General features: G+C 34.8%; 1 protein-coding gene across 1 annotated transcript in view; it reads right to left on the bottom strand.

Moving 5' to 3' along the window:
* LOC130702932 (uncharacterized) overlaps window positions 1-15,179 on the bottom strand; it is a 48,379-nt gene extending 33,200 nt beyond the window's left edge. The window contains exons 1-4 of the mRNA XM_057524561.1: window positions 14,974-15,179; window positions 14,734-14,893; window positions 4,523-4,698; window positions 4,255-4,449 (exon numbers count right to left, since the gene is read on the bottom strand). Coding sequence (XP_057380544.1) covers window positions 4,255-4,449; window positions 4,523-4,698; window positions 14,734-14,893; window positions 14,974-15,144 — 702 coding nt within the window. The 5' untranslated portion in view covers window positions 15,145-15,179. The remainder of the gene's footprint in view (window positions 1-4,254; window positions 4,450-4,522; window positions 4,699-14,733; window positions 14,894-14,973) is intronic.
* Window positions 15,180-20,785: the final 5,606 nt, after the last annotated feature.

Below are 20,785 nucleotides of genomic sequence, written 5' to 3' on the forward strand. Positions count from 1 at the left end.
CCTGGAGGCTCGTAGCTCATTTAAAAATTTTGAGCAATCCTGATATTTAAATGATAATTTTCAGATGAGTCTACGTGCGCATACTGCTATCCGCCATGGCTAAATAAACAAATTTCGTTGAAAAACCCCCAATGTTTCGAAAAATAAAAAATACATAAATTTTTTGCATATCCTGATCTTAAATTTGCCATCAATTGTTTTTTTTTGTTTTTTATTCTTTTTTTAACTTAGGCAAAATTTTTTTTAAAAATTAGTAATAATGAGCATTTTGTTCCCGATCGTTTTTTTGCGTTTATTTTTTCAGAATAACTTTAAATTGCAGAATGTCAATTTCTCAAGGACACACCTTGGCTAAAACGAATTTGTCTTTCAATATGGCATGAAATATCTTTTGTTCTTAAGGCGTCAAACTGTTATTTGTCTTTTGTTCAATATAGTACTTGTACAGTGTTAAAATGTTCGGTGTTTTTATTACTAAAACCAATAAATTCTGCAAGTTAACTGCTGCACAACAATATGTTTTCGGTGAAATTATATATATATAAGTAGCCGAAAAACTGTAAAAAAAATTGAGACACCTTAATTTCTTAAAACGCTTAAGCGAACTCGCCGAACGCTGTTTTAATCGACTTAAGAAAAGGAGTCGTAATTTTGCACGCGCCCATAGAAACGCTGCTAAAAACAAAGTTGTTTCATTCGAACCTCGGATGGTCTTGCTAAGTGAATTATTTTATGTAATTAAAAAATGTTTAGTAAAAAACATTGCACTGAACTTGTAGCGAAATGAAAGCAAATTCATTTAATGCTATTTACCGTAATTGTTTTTAGCACTAAAGGGTTCAAAGTGAAAAATAAGACAGATAAAATAATCAAAACATATTTTTTTTTAGAAAGCTCAAAAACTTTGAGTCACCAATTATTAATTTTCCTAAAAATCAATAGCCCTCATTACTATTAGAAAAATTTCTTTAAATTTCAATCTTTCATACGTCGTGAGCTAGATTTTTGTTTTAATTGCGCCGTGTTTCAATTGAGCCCCATTTTCCCCTATATTCACCAGTAACACGGACGAGCACTAGTTTGAATGATTTTCCTTTTAATTTTTACCCTGTTTTTTTTTTGTACGACAGTGGCACTTTCCTGCGTTCTTTTATTAGAAAACTAATTATTTGAAAATAACTCCCTGTGTAATAAAAGTTTTTCGTTTATTTATATAAGATTCAATTAAAAAAGTTTGAAAATAAGAAATTGTGGCCTGAAAAAAGTGTGCGAGCCGTTACTGCCCGTTCCTAAAAAAACTAATAAAAAAACGTTTTACATTTTTAATATGATTTTCGTATCCGCTACTGACTAATGAATAGTTAACGAATATTTTCTTATCAAAGTTATAGCTTTACAAAACAGCCAAAAATTAAAACAACTACCGTAAATATCAGAGCTATTTTTTAAATAGGATGACTAATATGTTCAACCATATACATCATATTTGTTATAAGTAACCGACATTCGTTTTCAATTAATAATTATTTTAACCAACGTGGCAAAGTAAAACCGAAAAATTGTTGCAGACGACTGATTTAAAAAACAATTTCTTGCTTATTCGCTGAATGTGAACTGCAATGACTTGTCTCTTTATTGGGTCTTCATAGAATTCGATTATTACGTAGTATCAAAAAGGGCTAGAAAGAAATGGAGAAAATTTTTAGAGAATTAAAAACAAAACCACACAATACCTCTGTTATAATAAAGTTTCTGCGTTTTATGGGGAGGAATGAAACCGTGATTAGCTTAAAACTAGAAACGAATAATAATTGGTATTGTATATCAATTGGTGTCTACTATGCCCTCTACAATTGGGAAACAAAAATAACTCGCCATTGCCCTCTTTATGCAAAATTACACAAGTTTTTCTGCCATTTTTAGGCTCAAACTCCATTTAAAATATGACACATCGTGCTTATCCTGAAAGAGCAATTGACTTCGTTAAAGAGGCCTATTGGTCCCTTCCTTGGTTTTATAAAGGCAAATTGCGCGAACACTAACGCTGACCGACACTTAAAAAAAACTGAAAATTTAGTTAAATTCTTGTCCGGTTTGTGAGACCAAAATCAATTTTAAAGCACAAAAAACAAGAAAATGGAAAACGAAACAGTGAAGAAGTGTGTCAACTCCTACTACTCTCCTCTACCTACAGCGTGGAATGTTGTACGTGTGAATTCGCTTTAAAGTACTCTAACCCATTTCACAGCAGCAGAAATTCTACATATAGGAGGGAAGGGTGTTTCATTTTCGAAAAATTTTCTAACTGGACCATCTACTTTTGTTTTCTCGTTTCATATGTAATAAATAGACTAACTTATTTTTTTAAATTTTTTATTCTTATTTTTTTTTTGGGTTGCTAAATTTTTAAAAAATTGACTTAAATATCTCTTTTCAAGAAAATAGGTTACGCCTCAAATATTAAATTGAAAATTATGTACTTTGAAGGGATGATAGTTTTCTATAGGGTAAAACACTAGTCTAAATTTGAACCTTTGCCTTAGAAATTGTAGCGTGGTAGTAGGTAAAAAGTAGCAAATAAGTAACCATATAAGAACTATTATCAACTACAATAAAAAACCAAAAGGCAGTACATTCAGTATTTTCATAAGTTTTATCTTCATAAGGACTAACTGTGTTTATATGAATCAACTGACTGGGTGATATGTAAAGCACCCGATTACGACTCGGAAGTATCTGGCTTGAGGCTGAAACAAGTTATACACATTACTACGGTATCAAATTAAATGACCAATCATTTATCTTTTCTAGGAAATTCAAGTGCTGATTGGGACTATTCTTACAACAAATCTAATGCTACTATCCTTTTCATCATTGGTTATATTATTGGCATTACATTACTTATCGTAATAATTGTTGTTCCTATTTATTCAACAGGTATATTAGTAGCAATGCAATTTTTTTTTTGCCGAAAAATATGGTACTGCAGCAAAATAAATAGATCAAGGGAAGTTCTATGAACGGCATTGTTACGAATACCATTTCATATTTTATTTTTCTCTAGCAGGATTCTCTGGCGTTACAGAAGACAGCCGTGGCTTAGTTGTTGCTGAAGAACATGCAACCGATATTGGTAAGGTTGTGAAAATTTATTTTGGCAAATAATAATGATAATTATTTAGTGGTTATTATGGGGTGGATTCTCATGCTCAGTAATTGCTGAAGTTCACCAATTAGTTCATGTAAGTAACAGACCAGAGCGTGGGTGCTGCCTTCTTGAAGCTGCTCTCAGTCTATTACATCGTCAATATGGAATATACCGCTTCGTAACAAATGTTATTGAAAATTTTCGTTTGAACGTCGGTAACAAGGACCCCAAAGCCAAAAAATGCAAAAAATCACAAAAAAAATGTATCAGTGCTGATAAAGTTTGCAGCCAAATTTAAGTTCGTTAAGTCGCATTCTGTTTGTTGTGTTTGTCCGTGAATGGCCAAGTTTCTCAACACAGTTTACCCATTTATTGTTTTCAGGTTGGAATTTTTGACGTTACATTTTGGCATTAGGTTTTGTTACCCATGTTCAGTTGTTATCAAATTTATAATTTATCAAAAACTAAAAATTTTAAAGGGATATATTATTTTATTTGTTCTAGCTATATATAACTCCAGGAGTGAGTAACATTTTAAGCATCCATCCAAAAATGAAATAGCTTATTGGCCTACTAAACTATCCACTAGGTGGGGAAGGTACAGTTAGAACTTAGGTATCCTAATCATTTCAATTAACCATGGAAATAAAATCTAGTATGCTGGCCTTTTTCAAGTATTAAAAATTAAGTAGAGGAGGGTAGGCGTAGATGAAACACGGGGCAATCGAAAAAAATTCTACTTCTCGAAGTATGACATGGATTTCGGATTTTTTTTGGATTTCGTTAAAAAAAATTTGGGCCAACAGAAATAAAGTTTATTTTCAGAAAAAAAAAAATTATGCTTTAGACTCGAGTCATCTAGTTCCTCGAGTTATCTAGAAAGGAATATTTGACGATCTATTTCCAGTTTTTGCCCAGACAACTTTTTAATTTTATTGTTTTTTAATCTGTAAATTGACTACATAATTTTTTTTCCTAGCTCCTTTTTATATCCTATAAAATTTCGTGAAGACCCCTGCTAGGGGCAAATGGAACACTTTGTTTCAAGAGAAAAATGCACAAAACCAATTTGTAGGTATAAACTGGACATGGACAAATTCTCTTACCTGAATAGGATAAGGTTTTGTACTGAGGCAGACTGGTAAAGAATAGGCTTTTCGATTACGAGTGGTCAACTGGCTAAAAGCCTTTTGATCAGCTTCAATCAAAATTCCTTCCCAATTCAGTGCTCGCTCCATATATAAAGTATTTGAGAGATATTCGCCATCCAAGGCCCCACATTCTATAAAAAATCCATTCGTCTGTAAAACAAAACAGAATTGTAAGCCATCAAAAACATTACATTTCATTTTATAATAAAAAATGAGCACTCACTTGATTGCGCAAAAGACGCAGAATAGCTTGAGATTGGCCATCTGATGGGTCAACCAAAGTTGGTTGGCTCATTTGGTACGGAAGATTTCTAGAAGCTGGTGGGCGTAAAAATTTTTTCCTTATGAGATGAATGACGCATGGATGGTCTTGCTCCAGCTCAAATTTATTGGCGTATTCTTTTAGAAACACAAGTTAAGTTTAGAAAAAAGGTGCTCGTTTTGATTCTTTCGTTACTGTGGGAGAGGAAGGCTAGTTTCTTTCGACAAAATTTCTTATTTCTAGATACACCACTTTCCCCAAGGGGAGAGTGGGGCTACACTGTTAATTTTTAAATTACGGCTTTCGTCGGTCAGGTAACTAATATCGAGCGCTGTCTGCGATATACACACAGGTTAATTCTGGTTGACAGTGTGTTCGTCAAAAATACTCGTCAAAAATACTCGTCGATGTCGTCGAAAATCGGTTTTCGATGATTTTTGTGTGCGAAAATCAGTTGATAATAATGACTTTCATTGTTTTTACATGTAATTTTGCTGAAAAAGTGTTCCGCTAGAGGCGCTCCCTTAATACTAAAATGTACCTAGCTACCATTGGGGCATGTTTCCTGGGGGTTTTAGCCTTTGAATTTATGCTTTTTACAAACACTATCCTTAACATACTTCTATTCTACGAAACGGATTTAAAAATTTTCAAAATTGGCAAGTGTAGTGTAGTGTTGGTAGTTTTTCAAAAATAGGGAAAGTACGAACCAAAAACCCCATTGTCAGTGTCGCTGAAGAGCAACACTAACATAAATGAATATCCATTATTTACTTAAGTAAAACGATGTTGTGGATAAATTGCTTTATGCCATTCCCTCTGTTACCTAGGCAACTGTTAAGCCCTTCTATTTTTTAATCCTTTTTGAATGTTAAAACAAAACGGATTTTTCTTAATTTTGTTTTCAAGGCCGTAGTAGCTTGGAATTTTACGAATGTAATTCTGAGAATGAATTTCATGTTATTTAATAGTTTTATATATATTTAATGAATAGAATTCGTAAGAGGTATAATACTTCTTATTTTTATTATCTTTTTTAGTGTAATTTTTATTCAAACTAGACAAAAAATTGGTCTGAAGACTAGCTTGACACAGCACCTGTTTCCCACAGAAATATGAAAAATAAAACCTTCAGATTTATAGTAAAAATAACATAAACTGCTGAAGTTTGAAAACAAATTTTTGAGAAAAAAAGAATGAGTTAAAAAAATTATATCAAAGCTAAAACTTCCGAAAAATGTGAAATTTACAGATGTTATTGCTTAATATGTCTTCTAGAACATGCAAAAAATTATGAAGTGTTTTTTTTTATTCTTAAAATCAATAAATTTTTTTTATACGACGATTTTTTGTGAAAAGGTTTTTTCCATTCTAGCTCACGGAAAATATATAGCCTATATAACTAAGAAAAATTAAAGAACTTAAAATTTTACTACTTTCTATTGTGATTTACGCAATTGCAGCATGGGTTCAATGTCAACCAGCTAGGGCATAAACATTGGTATTTGTACACTCGGACTCAGTTTTCTATAATAATACAAAAAGTAGCGCCATTCCGTTTTTCTAGATGTTATATCTACATAAACATATCAAAAAATGAAAAATTTTGAGCTCAAGCTATTTTGAAGCAAAAAATTATATAATTTTTGCGGAGGTATGAGACCTAGAATGAAATATTTTTCATAAAAATGGGTAAATGTAAAATTTAATTATCTTAAGATTACGAGAAAACCCTTCTTTAATTTTTAAGTATATTCTAGAAGCCTCTTATTAAAAAATAGTGTTTGTAAGTTTCATAATTTTCAAAAGTAATAGTTTTGTGAAGTGAGTGATTTTTTAAACACAAATTTTCATTGAAAGTTTCCTTTTTTCAAATTTAATTAATTCAATCCTTTACTATACCTGGTTTTGTACACACATAAGCAATTTACCCATAACAAATTATTGAAATCGTGGAAATGTTCGGAATGACTGCTGAAGGTTTTAATGTCACTCAAGCCTTCAAATTCGTAGTCCTATATCATATCACAGTGCCACTTTAATTATGAAATAGTTATTATTACTCAAGTCTTACCTCTATACAGCAGCGACTGGATACTTAATTAACTACTGCTTCAGATGATAAAATTTACTTGGTTATGGAAAACATGGAAACTATTTCACTTAATCTGGATTCTTTCTCGTTTGATGTACGTCCTACAAAAATGTATACTGTAACAAGTCCCACGTCTTTAGAATTTCAAGTTCCGCTTCATTCATTTTGTTATAACAACAGTTTTCGTGTCATTCCTGATTATTATCAAATGCTGTAAACTTTCTGTTTAACATAAGGAAAAATACAAAATGAAACATAGGAAAAAAATGATTTTGTTATTTAATGTTATGTGGCAACGCTTAAGAATGCTAGCATATTAGTTTTAAATTTATCACTGTTCGAAAGGATTAAAAAAATGTCGTCTATTTCAGAAAATCAATAGAATAGCAGTGAAAGAAAAGTTGTTGTGTATTTAAAAGACATAGCTATCATACCAAAGGGCAGGACGTAAAAATACTTATTTTTAATGAAGACTTCCGGTTATATTTTGAAGTAGGAAACTGCGAAATCATACAACACCTGGAGAAAAATCTAATAGCCAGGTTGAAGAATCCTGACGCAGTAACACACAGCAGCGACTGGATACTTAATTAAGAGTCTTTCAGTAGGGAAAAGCTACTGAAAAAATTAAGTATCTTAAAATTACACTTAATTTTGAAAACAATTCTTAAAATTTGCCTTCCCCAACTGAGAAAAAATTTCTAATATTTCCCATCTTTTTTAAGCATGAAAAAAAAATTTTAAATACTGCTTGCAGCTTTTTCAGGTTGCAAAAATTGGTTAAGTGCTCAAAATATTTAAGTATCTTGCAAAGCAGATAATAATACAACGCCATCAGAAACAAAAACTAATTCTTATATTTTTGTTACGTGGCAAAGCTTGACTTCAGTCAAACACCTTTGCCGTACTCACCCACAAAGATCAAAGGCAATTTACTGTAAATATGCACAAATGATTGTGCAATCCTATCCGTGCCTTGCCGACCACGGTGGTGGATGGGTAAATCATTTTTGTTTTACTACTTTTTTTCGTTATTAATGTTTCCTTTTTCATTTTAGGTAAACGTTCGTAAGAAAGTAGTTAGCTCCATCGCCAATCGCCTTGCAAACAGTTAACACAAGGTTCCAAGAAAAGAAAAAGCAATGAAGAGGAAACTTTCAGACGCATCTTTCTCTTTCAACAAAACTGAAAAGGAAAAAGGTTCAGAAGACGACTTATCGAAAGACTTCAAATCAAGACGTAACCTAGCTACTGCCGAGGGAAACCAACTAACTACCGGGCAGTTGCTCCAAATTATTCCAGCATACAACGATTTTGCTGTTGTCTACAGTGATTTTCTTCTTATGGAACCAATGGCAGCTGATGGAATGGGTGAGACGCTATTTATGAACAACTTTACAAGTACGCTATTGATGTTTCGTTAGTTCCTTGGCAACAAAGTGCATGTACCGAACGACGAAAGAGGCAATTTGTCTCTAATACTTGAAGTTAACAAGCTTTGTTCTACAACAAAAGGTGTTTGTAAGGCTCCTGAACTGTTCATCGCAAGTCAAGTATGCCCCTTTTCATTTATATTATCGAACTTTAACTCACAATTTCTATCTTCCCGTATATGTAACTGCAGATTGGACACAATTATGACCCTCACCCCAATGGCGTAAATTTCGATGAAACGAGTACGTTGCATACCATGCTTTTGTTAGGGGGTGGTATCCTGAAATACAAGAACGTTCCAGTCAACTCAGTGGGTTCTGCCTTTTTAAAGCTTGTCTCCATCTATTACATCATCAACATGAAGTATACAGCTACGTATCAAGTACTCAGCGTTATCGACAACTACTGTTTGAACGTAGACAATAATGATGACAACGCCCGGAAAAGAAGAAACCAAAAAAAAAAATATCAGTGCCTCATAAAGTTCCTATTTTGTTCATAAGTAACGAAATTCAAGAAATTTATATTACCCGCTGTTGAAGATACTGTTTCATAGTGCTGTCTAACGATCTTTAAGTTATTTTTTTCTTTGTTTATTTATATCAAGCTCTCCTAAAAATATTTCTATTGCCCAATGTTGTTGATTTTATTAACCAGTTATTTGATTAAAAAGGTTTGTGGGTGATATCAAAGAAGAATCTGTATTGATTTTCACAACTTAAATGTTCTACTTAATATCGTATAACTCCAGTATTAAAAAATGAAGTTAAAAAAATTGTTACTGAAAGTTTTATGACAGAGAGTAGACTCAAAACAAAAACCCTTATGATCGCAGTCTTATTTCTTACCAATTTGGCACTTATGAAGTTTCTTTACATACCGACATATTTCCCCGAAAACAGAAGTGTAAGCTTGAAATTTTTTTTCAAATTATATTTTGTTGGCTATTTAGACCACGTAAAGGGACATGTAGAGGAGGTAGGGCGCAATTGGAACGCTAGGTAATTGAAACAAAAATTCTTCCACTTAAATTATGTAAGAGATTTAGTTTTAAAAATTTGAGCTAACGGGAATTAGGGTTGTACATTTTTAGAAAAAATTGCAGGCTTTAGACTCTAAAAGTTTTCGAGTTATTCCAGAAAGTTGTTTTTTGACTGTCCATTTGTAGTTTTTTCGCAGACAATTTTTTCGTTTTCACACCTAAAACGATGGAGGAAATCATTAAAAAAAAGGTCTTGAATCATTCGTCGTTCATTAAGCTATAAATTGATAACATTAATTTATTCCTAGCTAAATTTTATCCCCTATAAACATTAAAACTCCGTAAAGACCCATGCTAGGGGCAATTGGAACACCGTTTTCCAATTGCGATTTCCGTATGCGCGTCCCCCTTACTGTAGTCTGGCAACGATGTTATAGCCCTATGCAGCGTATGAGCTGTAATTCAGGAAACTACCGAAATTCATTAAATAATATTTAGTTACTACATAAAGTTGTAAAACATCTTAAAAAATAAAGATTAAAATTCTTTGTATTACTGTAAAAAATTCATCAAAATACGTATCCCAGATTCTGAGCTATCGTCATTTTAGTTTCTTCCTAAAACCGGGAGCTCTCTTATGGGAAAACCCACGTTCCAATTGCCCAGACGCCCTGTTTCAATTGCCGAGCAGAATTGGCAATTGAAACATCTTGAGGTACCTCCAGGTTTTTACACATAGTAGACGTTCATCTTCGCCGAACCCACCCAAAAAAAATACTGTTATGTAGCTGAGATAACTGGCTACAAATCTATATATTTTTTAGTCTACACTCTCAATTTTCGCCTTCTACCATTTCCCTACTTTTCGACTACCATACGTGGTAGAACTGAAAAGGTAGAAGAATGGTAGAAAAAATTGTCTGCTTTCAGCAAGTAGAAGATTGGTAAGGTATCTACCAGTCCTCTACTATATGGTAGAGCACTAGGTGTCTACCACAAAGATGGAATTGGTAGGCATGAAATCTCAAACGTCATCAAGAAAATGGACGACGACCGAGAACATTGTATCGGGGACTTGACAACATGTGTTATATCGTAGTAACATGTGCACTTTGGTAATCTGGGATATTTTTTTTAATTTCAAATTGTTTTTGCATTAAAATACTGCAAAAATTAGAATGTAAGTATAATGTAAAATATTATGAAGATTTACATTGTGTGTTTAGGGACCTAGCACTAGAAAATGTGTGTGGTCAACCTGATTATCAATTTTTTACATTAAGTTTTCATTAGTCTTCAAGGCTTTTCAAGGATCTAGTGTCTCTCATACAAAAGTTTTGATATCTTAGTAAGTGTAAAATTTGTTCTCCATTTTGCATTTACAAACGTGCGCGTTTTTTTATTAGTAGGATTCTTGACAGTGGAAATGGACGACAGAAAAAATTGTCCAGGAGAAGACTGAGGGAAAATAAGGAATGCTGTTGCCCGGCTAAAAAGGCAAAGTCTAATTGCAGGCCTGACAATGAGCTTAATAGAAATGGAGACCCAATTTTCGACGAAGATGATGATAAATTCTACATTACATGTTTTTCGCTTTTGATTTTATTTCTTTCAATAAAAAGTAAGCATATTGCTTCACTCAAACGAAATTTTTTTTCGCGCGTATATTAAAATTTAAAAAGGGTGGTAAAATAGTAGGGCAAAAAGTGGGGAAAAGGTAGAAAAATAGAAGGGAAATGGTAGGAAAATAGAAGGGAAATGGTAGTGTATTTTCCGTGGTAGTATGGTCTACCAATGCGAAATTTTTGAATGGTAGACGTATTGGTAAATGATTTACTTTCCTCTACCTTTTCGCTACTATATAAAAATGGACGACTTTCCTATCAAATGGTAGCCAGTACTACCATTTGGTAGCATGTTTCATTTCGCTACCAAATGGTAGCCAAAAGCAGTGAAAAAGTAGAAATCACAAATTGAGAGTGTAGTTGGACGATTTTTGTAATCGTAGCGAACAAACATAAGTTTTTTGTTTCAACCACGCCCTACCTCCCCTAATCCTAAAAGCCTTCTTAAAAATAATTGAGTGAAGTTTCTTATAAGATACGTTAATACTTTTATTTTTTTTGTGTAAATAAAATAATTACTAACAAATTCAGTTCAATATAAAATATAATCGTTCGATAATTCAGAACAATGAAATAAGTATTGTCTGCTAATTCCAACCCTACTCCCTACGCTCTTACCCCGTCCCATCGTCTTTTAAATTTACACATGCCAAATTGGAAATCTCACAATTTTCACGTTTGCAGGATATATCAATTTTGTGTAATGCAATTAAAAAACAATCCAATCATAGATATCCCTCAAAGCAGCTCAAAGCGCTTTATTAGACATTTCCAATCCCGAATATGTGAAAATTTCACAAAGTCTGGCAGCACTGAGTATGCGGTTTCATATTCATCCAAAGAGACAGTGGCAGCTTTGATTTTATAGCTAATGGAGAACGGCTACCTTGCGTTACTCGGTACGTACTATTTGTATTTTAATGAAAAGAACTGTTTCTTTTCAATTTATCTGTTGTTCTTTTTCTGTTACTTAAGGATTCATGTGTGTTTTCTTATTTTCTTCAATAACATGGAAGATATAACTAAATCAGTTACCATCCAGTCATTTGATGGTAAAGAAAAATTCGAAGTTAAATTTAGGAGTAGTACGTCATCTTTTCCAATCAACCAATCTTGTGTTAAAAATACGTGTACCTTGCCATGCATAAGCGACACAACACCTAGCTGTTCCAAAGTATTAGTCCAGGATTTACATCTACATACTTGTAAGTTAATTTTGCTTATTGTCAACTGTCCTATCGTGTAATTTTATCATAACTACAGGTCGCACTAAAAGGAACACTTGGGCACGACAGGCTGCTGAAGAACAGGTTATGATAGGTGAGAAATGCTAAAATTTATTAACTAACAAAAAATATTTTCATTTTTAAATTAGACAGCCAATCTTGTGCAGGCTAAAGTTGCTGTGCTTATTGAATCCATGCAGAAAAAAATCAGCAGAGTAACAGACGATCCATATTTGATGTGCAAGAGGTATTGCTTTGAACAAAATAATCCTATAACATTTCTCACTTGAATAATCTGACATAATTTACAGGGCCGTTTGCATATGAGGTCATTCCCTAGAAAATTGCCCGTTTCCAGACTAACTCCTGTTACCCTAAACATTGGAAAATGTTACACTATTGTGGTAGACAAACAGGCCTTCACTCAAACATCAAATTCTAGTGTGGAGTTACTTGTTTTCTTTCTATGTGTTTATTACGTCTTGTATGTAAGTTGGTGTAAAGCAACCCCCCCATTCATTGCCCATTCATTCAAGCTGAATTCCTTGGTTTGCCTTTACACGAAAAAGATTCACTTTTTGATTCCCCCACCAAGTTGCGTTGTGCTTCACTGGTCGTGATTTTGGTTATTTTGATTGACTGTCATCAAATAATAAACACAGTTGTATCCGTAAAAATTTTCTGTTATTTTATTTGTTTTAATACCCATTGCGGATATGGATACTTTCTTGGCGCAAATAAAAATTATGATACTGTTCAATTTCGACAAAAAAACTTACCGAAAATCGTCGGAAAAAAACCGACGGTTTTCGTTTTCGGAAACGTACCGTTGGTTAAAACATGCGTCCCTTGTCCACCGCTTTCAGACTATTTTTCGGTACGAAAACCGCTAACTAAAACTAACAGTGGTGGCTGTTTACAAAGCTCTAGTCACAAAAAAAACGCAAAAAAAGTAAATTTCTGACAACTTGCTAAAGGCAAAGTTTTGAATTTCGTTATGTTAAAGCATTTATGTAATACTGCCCCTTGACAAAAAGGAAGGATGAAGCGAAAAGACAAACAAGGATGTGAAGATCCCTCCTTAAAATTCAAATAATTCAAGCCATAAAGAATAAACGTGAATTATTTTTAAATCAACAACGATTTTTTCGTGGCTACGACCAATCAAAAGTTAAGTTAAGTTAAGTTTGTGTGTACAGCGGTAGCTTTGTAAGCAAAAATACTGCCAAAAAAAAATACCAAAAACATTATCATCCACTGATTTTCGCACGCGAGAACCTACTACAATCATCAACTTAGCCTATAGGTCTCCGGAAATCATAAGCTGTATTATTGTATAAATTTCGATGGTTTTAGTGAACGAACAGTGTTAATCACAGAATAAGTGTAAGAAAAATCCCCACTCCCTCCCAAAAAAAAAATCATGTTAAATTTTTAGTGGTTTCCAACAAATAAATATATATTATCTAATTTAATTTAATTTAAATTAATGGCCAAACTATTTGTAAAAACCTTTGATTGTGCAATGAAATAGATGCGAATATCACTTTTAAGACAAGTAAAATATTTTCCAGGTTAGCTATTGTCAGAAAACTAAATACACTAAATTTTCAGAAATTCAAAGCTTATTCTTAATGAAAAATTAGGATTTGTTAGTTCGAAATTTGTTTTCTATATTTGCACAAGTTCGAACACGAATTTAAATGGATTTTGAAGAATCATCATATTTGTCGTTATGCTTTATTTTTTGCCAAGCTGTATCCCAAACATCCGAAATAATACGTTAATTAGACTAACTTTAAAAAATCTCTGTAATTACTTCTGCACATGATTCTGGAATAGTAAAAAAGAAGTTGAATTACGTGAAATCCAAAGTTTTCCGAAAATTTTTTTATTGGTTTTTCAATCATATTTGTGAGCAATAGAAAAAAATTACAAAATGTTAATGTAATAAATGTGGCGCAGTGGTTAGACATTAGCTTGTAAACGTGTGATTCTAGGCTTTCCATTCCCATAGAAGACTTTTACAAATTTTAGTGGTTTTAAGATTTTGGGTCAAAATAATATTTTTTTTTTTTGGGGGGGGGGGGGGGGCGGGGGTCAAATTCCCTATTTGCGGTCAAAACCACAAAAATTTCGTTGTGCGTATCCATGCAGCTTATACGGGCTAAAATCTACAAAACTGAAACCTTTTTTGGGAGGGGGCGGGGTTACAGCCCCCAAAAAGAATTTTTGCTGCGATTACGCAAAAGATGCGTTAGGAGAAAAAAATAGTCAAAAAAACTTTTTATACCTATACAAACATGATTTTACAAGCCAAAATTTTGTTTTATACCACTGATGATCTATATATACGTATTCCATGAAATTATATTATTGTAGGGATTCCGATGTTTCGGATACAACCCTCTAAATTGAATGGACAATCCGAAAAATTTAAAGCATAGCTGTAAAATCTAAAAATCTGCTGCATTATAACTAATTCATGTGTTGTTCAAACAACATATTTTGTAGTATACCATTAAATAGGCGAATGTTTTCAAAAAATAAATGGCTCAATATTAGACGTAGGAAGTGTTCCATGGGATAATCACCGATGGACACATATTTTCAAAAAAAAGATATCTTTAATTAGTTATTTATGGTGTGAAAACTTTCTTTTTTTAGGTAATAGTGCAAAAAACAGGCAAATGTTACCAAATATTAGATTTTTTCCAAAATTGGAATTATATATTACCTATGATTGGCAATCCCCTTTTTATAGCGAACATAAGAAAAATCTACAATCAAATTCAGGCATAATTTTTTACCTGTAGTGCAGCCGGTAAGAAAATATTTTTTCGGTATGTTTTCCCATCTTTTTCCATGGGTCTCCTCCATTAAGTTGAAATTCGCAACTCTCCGGCTATATTGTAGAAACTCAGTTTCCGTTATCTGCTGTGTATGTTTTGCGCTTGTTGTTTCTAAGTCCTAATTTTGAGAAGTGCAATTCACTACAAGCATTAAACTTTGTAACATTATAATTCGCTATTATTTCGCAAAAGACTCACTGGGCCAGATGAATAATGCAACTCGGAGGTTTTCTGGTGATTGTTTGCAGTTTTGGCCAAAGCCTGATTTTGCCTTAACCTCTGACGTAATAAAACTAAAAGGAAGAATATCACCACAAACAACGTCACTCTATAACGTGCTAAATAACGAAAAATTTTAAACTTCCACATTCTGTGTAGTTCTATTTTGTTGTTTGTCTTGCATTTGCAACACAATAAACACGTTTCAAGCTATGGTACTTTATTTGAACTGCTTAAATAATTCCGTTTCTCTTTCTTTTCGTCCTCGATAAGTTGCTAGATAACATGAAAATAAACTCAGATATACTTAGACAACAAAGAAAAGAGAGAGAAGTAGGAAGATATTTTTTCTCTTGTAAAAGAATATCACCAAAATGAAAACAACTGCTATCCCACCAACGATAACACCGCCTTGTGCGGCAAATCGTTCCTAATGGAAACAGATTGCCCCAAGTTATGTCAATTGCCGACTTATGCCAAACGCAAGGTCTTCTAGTAAGTTTTTGCTAAAAAACTCAGAGCCTTACATTTTTCTCTTGAATGAATGTACGGAAGTATTTGAAAATGTTCGGGATATTGTTTGCCCATTAATTTTAATGGTACCGAAACTTAAAAATATAAGGAGAAGAGGTGGTGGAACAAAAAAAAAATGTTCCCTACGCTGAATAATAAATAAATTTGTAGCCAGTTATCTCAGCTACACAAAAATATTTTTTGGGGGGGATTCGTCAAAGGTGAACATCTCTTAGGGGTAAAAAAACTGGAGGTACTTCAAGATGTTTTCATTGCCAATCCCTCTGGGCAATTGAAACAGGGCGTCTGGACAGTTGAAACGTGGGTTTTCCCATAAGGGAGCTTCCGTTTTTATGAAGAAACTAAAATGAAGATATGTCAGACTCTGGGATACGTATTTCAATGACATTTTTACAAGAATATAAAAAACTTTATTGTTCATTTTTAAATATATTTTTGAACTTCCTGGAGCAACTAAATATTATTTAATGAACTTTTTTAATTCTCTAAATTAGCTCCAAAATAGGTCACTAAAATAGGAAAACGGTTGCTAATATGAAGATAAAATTTTTATAATATCATATATTCAGGATTGGGTCCGCTCGCAAAAAAAGTGAATGAATGGTTCTCACGCCCTTTCGTTTCTCAACTCGAAGAATTATTAAAGACAACACATTCTTAGAAAATTCAAGTGTATTTTTAATTCCACCCGATCATTTTAAGGAACAAACGAATTTCAAAATTTTTATCGATTAAGCGGCTCCTGGTCGGTCTAAATGATCGCCCTACACCGAAGAGACGTTCCACTGCGGCGGATGACGGGAAGAGCCGTGTTGTATTTTAATAACATATTTTTTAAGATAGGATATTTGGAGAGGCTATGAACGGATGAAGATAGATCCGCTAAAAATTACTCGATCTCTTCGTTGTCTCGTAGTTCTTTGGACCGTAGACATTTGAAAAAATCCTTTCTTCCTTTTTTTTTGGTTCTTCATGTCACTGTCCTCACAACAATTTTCGGCTCCAGTGGTGTTGAGGTTGTATAGGTGGGAAAAGCTGCGGTTGTATTTGTCATCCGCTTGCAAAGTTATAGGTGTCTTATAAATAGAATAAGTTTAATCAAAATTTATTTGGTACCTTTTCTGATAGCGTGAAGTAGATGGTTGAGAGACAGGAGTCTGGCTTTGGTGTCGCTTGCGTTCGATTTTATACTCTTCTCTTGGTAAACCTTGAAAACCTTTGGCATCCTTGCTAGAGAGCCATTTCAATTTAAACATTGGTTGGACCATGGCCTCCATTTGCAATTCGCGATCATCAAAACTGGGTTTGAACCGCAAATTTAGTCCGGAAAGCATAGCTGCAACCAACGGTTTTCCATTTATAATTGAAGAATCTTTTTCTAGCTGGCTTAGCTTCGATTTTAAAATGTGAAGAGTTTGCAGCAAGAATCCATCAGATACCTTTTTATCCCTTGAAGGATATCCAGGGCCAGTGATCGGCCGAATCAATTTGAAATCGGATTAGAATCAAATCCGAATAGAATAACGCTTCCATTAATTTCAAGAAAAAAAAATCAGAATAGATCAAGTTTTTTGGTTCAGAATAAGAATCAAGATTAAGAATCGATGAAACTGAACCAGAATCAAAAATTAGAATCAAAAATCAGGATCAAAAATCAGAATCCAGAGTTCTTGGTTACTAAGGTATAAACTGTTTAAGTTAATTATCTGTGTAAAATTGTATTTAGTATGAGTAGTTATATGACAGAAATTGAAATGAAAGCTAAATTTTCTTAATTAGCATTAGCTTTTAGCAAAGGCAAAGTTTGAAATAAGTTAATGTATAAAAAATAAAAGACAATGACTGGAATCGTACTCGGTATTCCCGCATCAGAACCAGATGTTCTTCCACAGGACCAATCTTTGATTGAAAAACTGTAAATTGTTCATGATATGACAAAACTGTCACGTTGTTCAGAGTACAAATGTACCGCGTTTGAAAATATAATTCGTCTGCTATTAAACAGAGTAAACAGACAGCTGTGTGACGTAGCCCACATTATTATTAAACGTTTCCATGGTTGCAAAAATAACTAATAAAAATAATTGATTTGAATCAATTTTGTTAAAAAATCATAGAATCAGAATAAAAAATCAAACCAAATTTTGGGGGAACTAAAAAATCGCAAGAATCAAGCAAAATTGATTGTAATCAACATTGATTCTGGCGATCACTGTCCAGGGCTTCCGTGGTAGGAGTATAGATTTTCACGTGTTCACGGATCAGCACTTCTTCTGCAGGTCACAGAGTAGGAACGTTGAACTCAGTGAAAATCTATTGCATGGCATCTGGTTTTTTCAACAGAAAAAGCTCCTTCTGGAAGAAGAATTTGGAATAATTTTAAGATCACTGTCTTCAGCTGCTGTGGAGGTGCTGGGACGCACAGAATCATTTTCAAATGGGTCTTCATCTTTGTTAGGCGACTTCGATTTACTGATAATTTCATGATGAATACAATTAAATACGTCTATAGGAACAAGAATTATAAAATTTACTTACATATTTCTTGGTGGAGGCATTGTTTTATACTTGGGCACAGATCACCTTTGTTTGCACTTGTCAGAGATGGGTCTGATCTGCTATTACCATGGCAAACGAAAATCCTTTAAGCTACTAATAGTTTATCTGATGACTGACAGATGGCGCAAAAGATTGCGGCTTTTTGTGCTTGCGCAAAAAAAAAGTAGAGCGTACTCGCGCTTGCGATCGCGCTCGACCCAACCCTGCATATATTGCATGTTAAAACATATATCCTAAATGTTATTAATGAACATAATTGAATTTAACTATTTAATTGGTTTAAGCACCGTAACGTTGGCAACCTAACCTAACCTAACCTAACCTAACCTAACCTAACCTAATGTTTGTTTCAGAAAAAGATTTCGAGAAGCTAGTAAGGAAATATAAATAAAAACTACTAAAAGACCATTAAAAAAAAAAGACGATAAGCATAAGCCAACCAGCAGGCGATATTTATCAATATAGGAAATTTTAAAAGCTGTGTTTTGCTATTCATCTGCAATGGCTGGAATAACGTTGCCAAATTGCAGGAAAGAGGACTCGCATGCGGAAAGGGGCAATTGAAACAAGGTGCTCCGTTTGCCCCTAGCATGGGTCTTCACGGAAATTTATTGCTTACAGAGTATAAGTAAGAGCTAGGAAAAAATAATGTTATCAGTTTATATAAGAATGAACTAGGAATGATTCAAGAGCTTTTTTATAATTTCCTCCATCGTTTAAGGGGTTAAAATGAAAAATGTGTCTGGGCAAAAACTAGAATTAGACCGTTAAAAAAATATTTTTTGGGATAACTTGAAAATTCTTACAATCTGAAGCCTCTGCGCAACGGCAACTGAATACTTAATTTTCAATACTTAAAAAAGGCCAGTGTACTGGATTTTATTTCTGAACTTAATCGAAATAGAATACTTCAGTTTTAACTATAACTCCCCGCCTACTGGATAATGCAGTAGGACTACTTAATTTTTGGATAGATGCTTTAAATTGTTACTCACTACCGAAATTATATATAGGTAGAATAAATGAAATAATATAGTCCTTTAAAATTTGTATTGTTTAAACAATCAGAATATGGTTAACAAAAACTAATATTAAACAAAGCTTCTCAATAACACTTACAGCACTTGGTGAGATATTCCATGTTGATGATCTAGTAGGCTGAGAGCTGAGACTGAAAACCAAAAAACAGTCAATATTCTTATTTGCCAAACTAAGTTTCGCCAAACTTACAAATAATATCACATTGGTTTCAGTTTGATTATATTGTCGCGACCATCGAACCGGACGCGCTCCAATTCCAGTCGACTGCGCCACATCCGCTGGGATTTGTCAGCGTTACATGAAATCGGTGAGACCGGATGGTCACCGGATCCCATCCGGCTGGACTCGGCCCATCGACTGTGTTGTGGACGGCTGGCGGACTCAACTCTAGTTAGTCTTTGGACACTGTTGTAGCGTGTAGACCTTGAATACACTCCTTTACTCTGAGCTTTAGTAGGGAACGCGACGAATGGTGCAGATGCAGGCCCTTTAGACATTTTTTTTTAAAGGTAATGATCGTGAACTTTTCCTTTTGAGCTCTGAGTTTTTTTTTGGGTTGATCCAGTGGAAGGGGTGGGCAGGCTACAGTGCGGTGTCGTTTAGGTAGTCGGCGTTTGCGAGGCCTGCCACCACTCGTGGAGAACGAAGCGGGTGTGTCGATGGACTCCTGTGATTGGGACAATTCGCAGACTGAAGTGGAAAGTCGCCCGGTGGGTCGTGAGCGCGGTCGCTTGCAAGTCAGCGGGTTAGGTACGGACATTTCGCACGTCGCGGGAGAGGTACGTGACGCAAATAGTGTGTTGGAAGTGTCGTCTTTCGGTTCGCCGGGACGGGACGACGGGCCGGGGGACGGAGACGGTGACCTTGAGAGTTCGACTGAAGGCGTTCTCCCTTCGCCGGGACAGCCAGCGCCCGGCATTACAGAGGAGCTGAAAAACGCGCTCCTGAGATGGCGGTGGCACGGCCGCAACTGCAGTTCAGGGCCCCGCCCGTTTTCACGGGCAAGGAGGGGGACGATGTGATTGACTGGCTTTCGCGATATGAGGCAGCGGGAAACATAACCGCTGGTCGGATGACGACTGACGAATCAACTTGGAGATGTACCTGGAAGACACAGCCAGGAACTGGTTTCTGTGCCTCGACGATAGGCCTACAACCTGGCGTGACGAGGCACCCCGGGCTGGGCATCTAGGACAAGCCACTCCGGGGTTGAGGACCCTTTTCTTGAGGCGTTCCTGAATGGCAGCCAGGCCATCTTTCAAAAAAACAGGTTGCGGAGGCGTATCCAGCAGTTCGATGAATCACCCATCGACTACTTCTATGACGTCCTGAAATTATGCCGGACGGTGGATCTGGATATGACCGAAGCGGCGAAAGTCGAACACCTGTATCGTGGTTTGAAACCAATTATAGTAGAACGAATTTGTCCTTTCAATCCTAGGACCAGCGCGGAATTTTTGGAATGCCTGCGCCGGCAGGAGGAAGCAAAGGTGCGCACCTACCGTAGCGATCGAGCAGCTTCCCCCTTGCCAGTGGTGGATCGTGGCGTGCCGCTTGCCGCCTTGCCTCCTACCGGAGATACAAACCGTGAGCTCCTGCAGGCCATCCGTGATCTTCACGACCAGGTGGCTAAGCTCATCGTGCAACAGCAGTCCCG

This window comes from Daphnia carinata, chromosome 5 (genome assembly GCF_022539665.2).
Source record: "Daphnia carinata strain CSIRO-1 chromosome 5, CSIRO_AGI_Dcar_HiC_V3, whole genome shotgun sequence".
In the NCBI taxonomy this organism is placed as follows: domain Eukaryota; kingdom Metazoa; phylum Arthropoda; class Branchiopoda; order Diplostraca; family Daphniidae; genus Daphnia; species Daphnia carinata.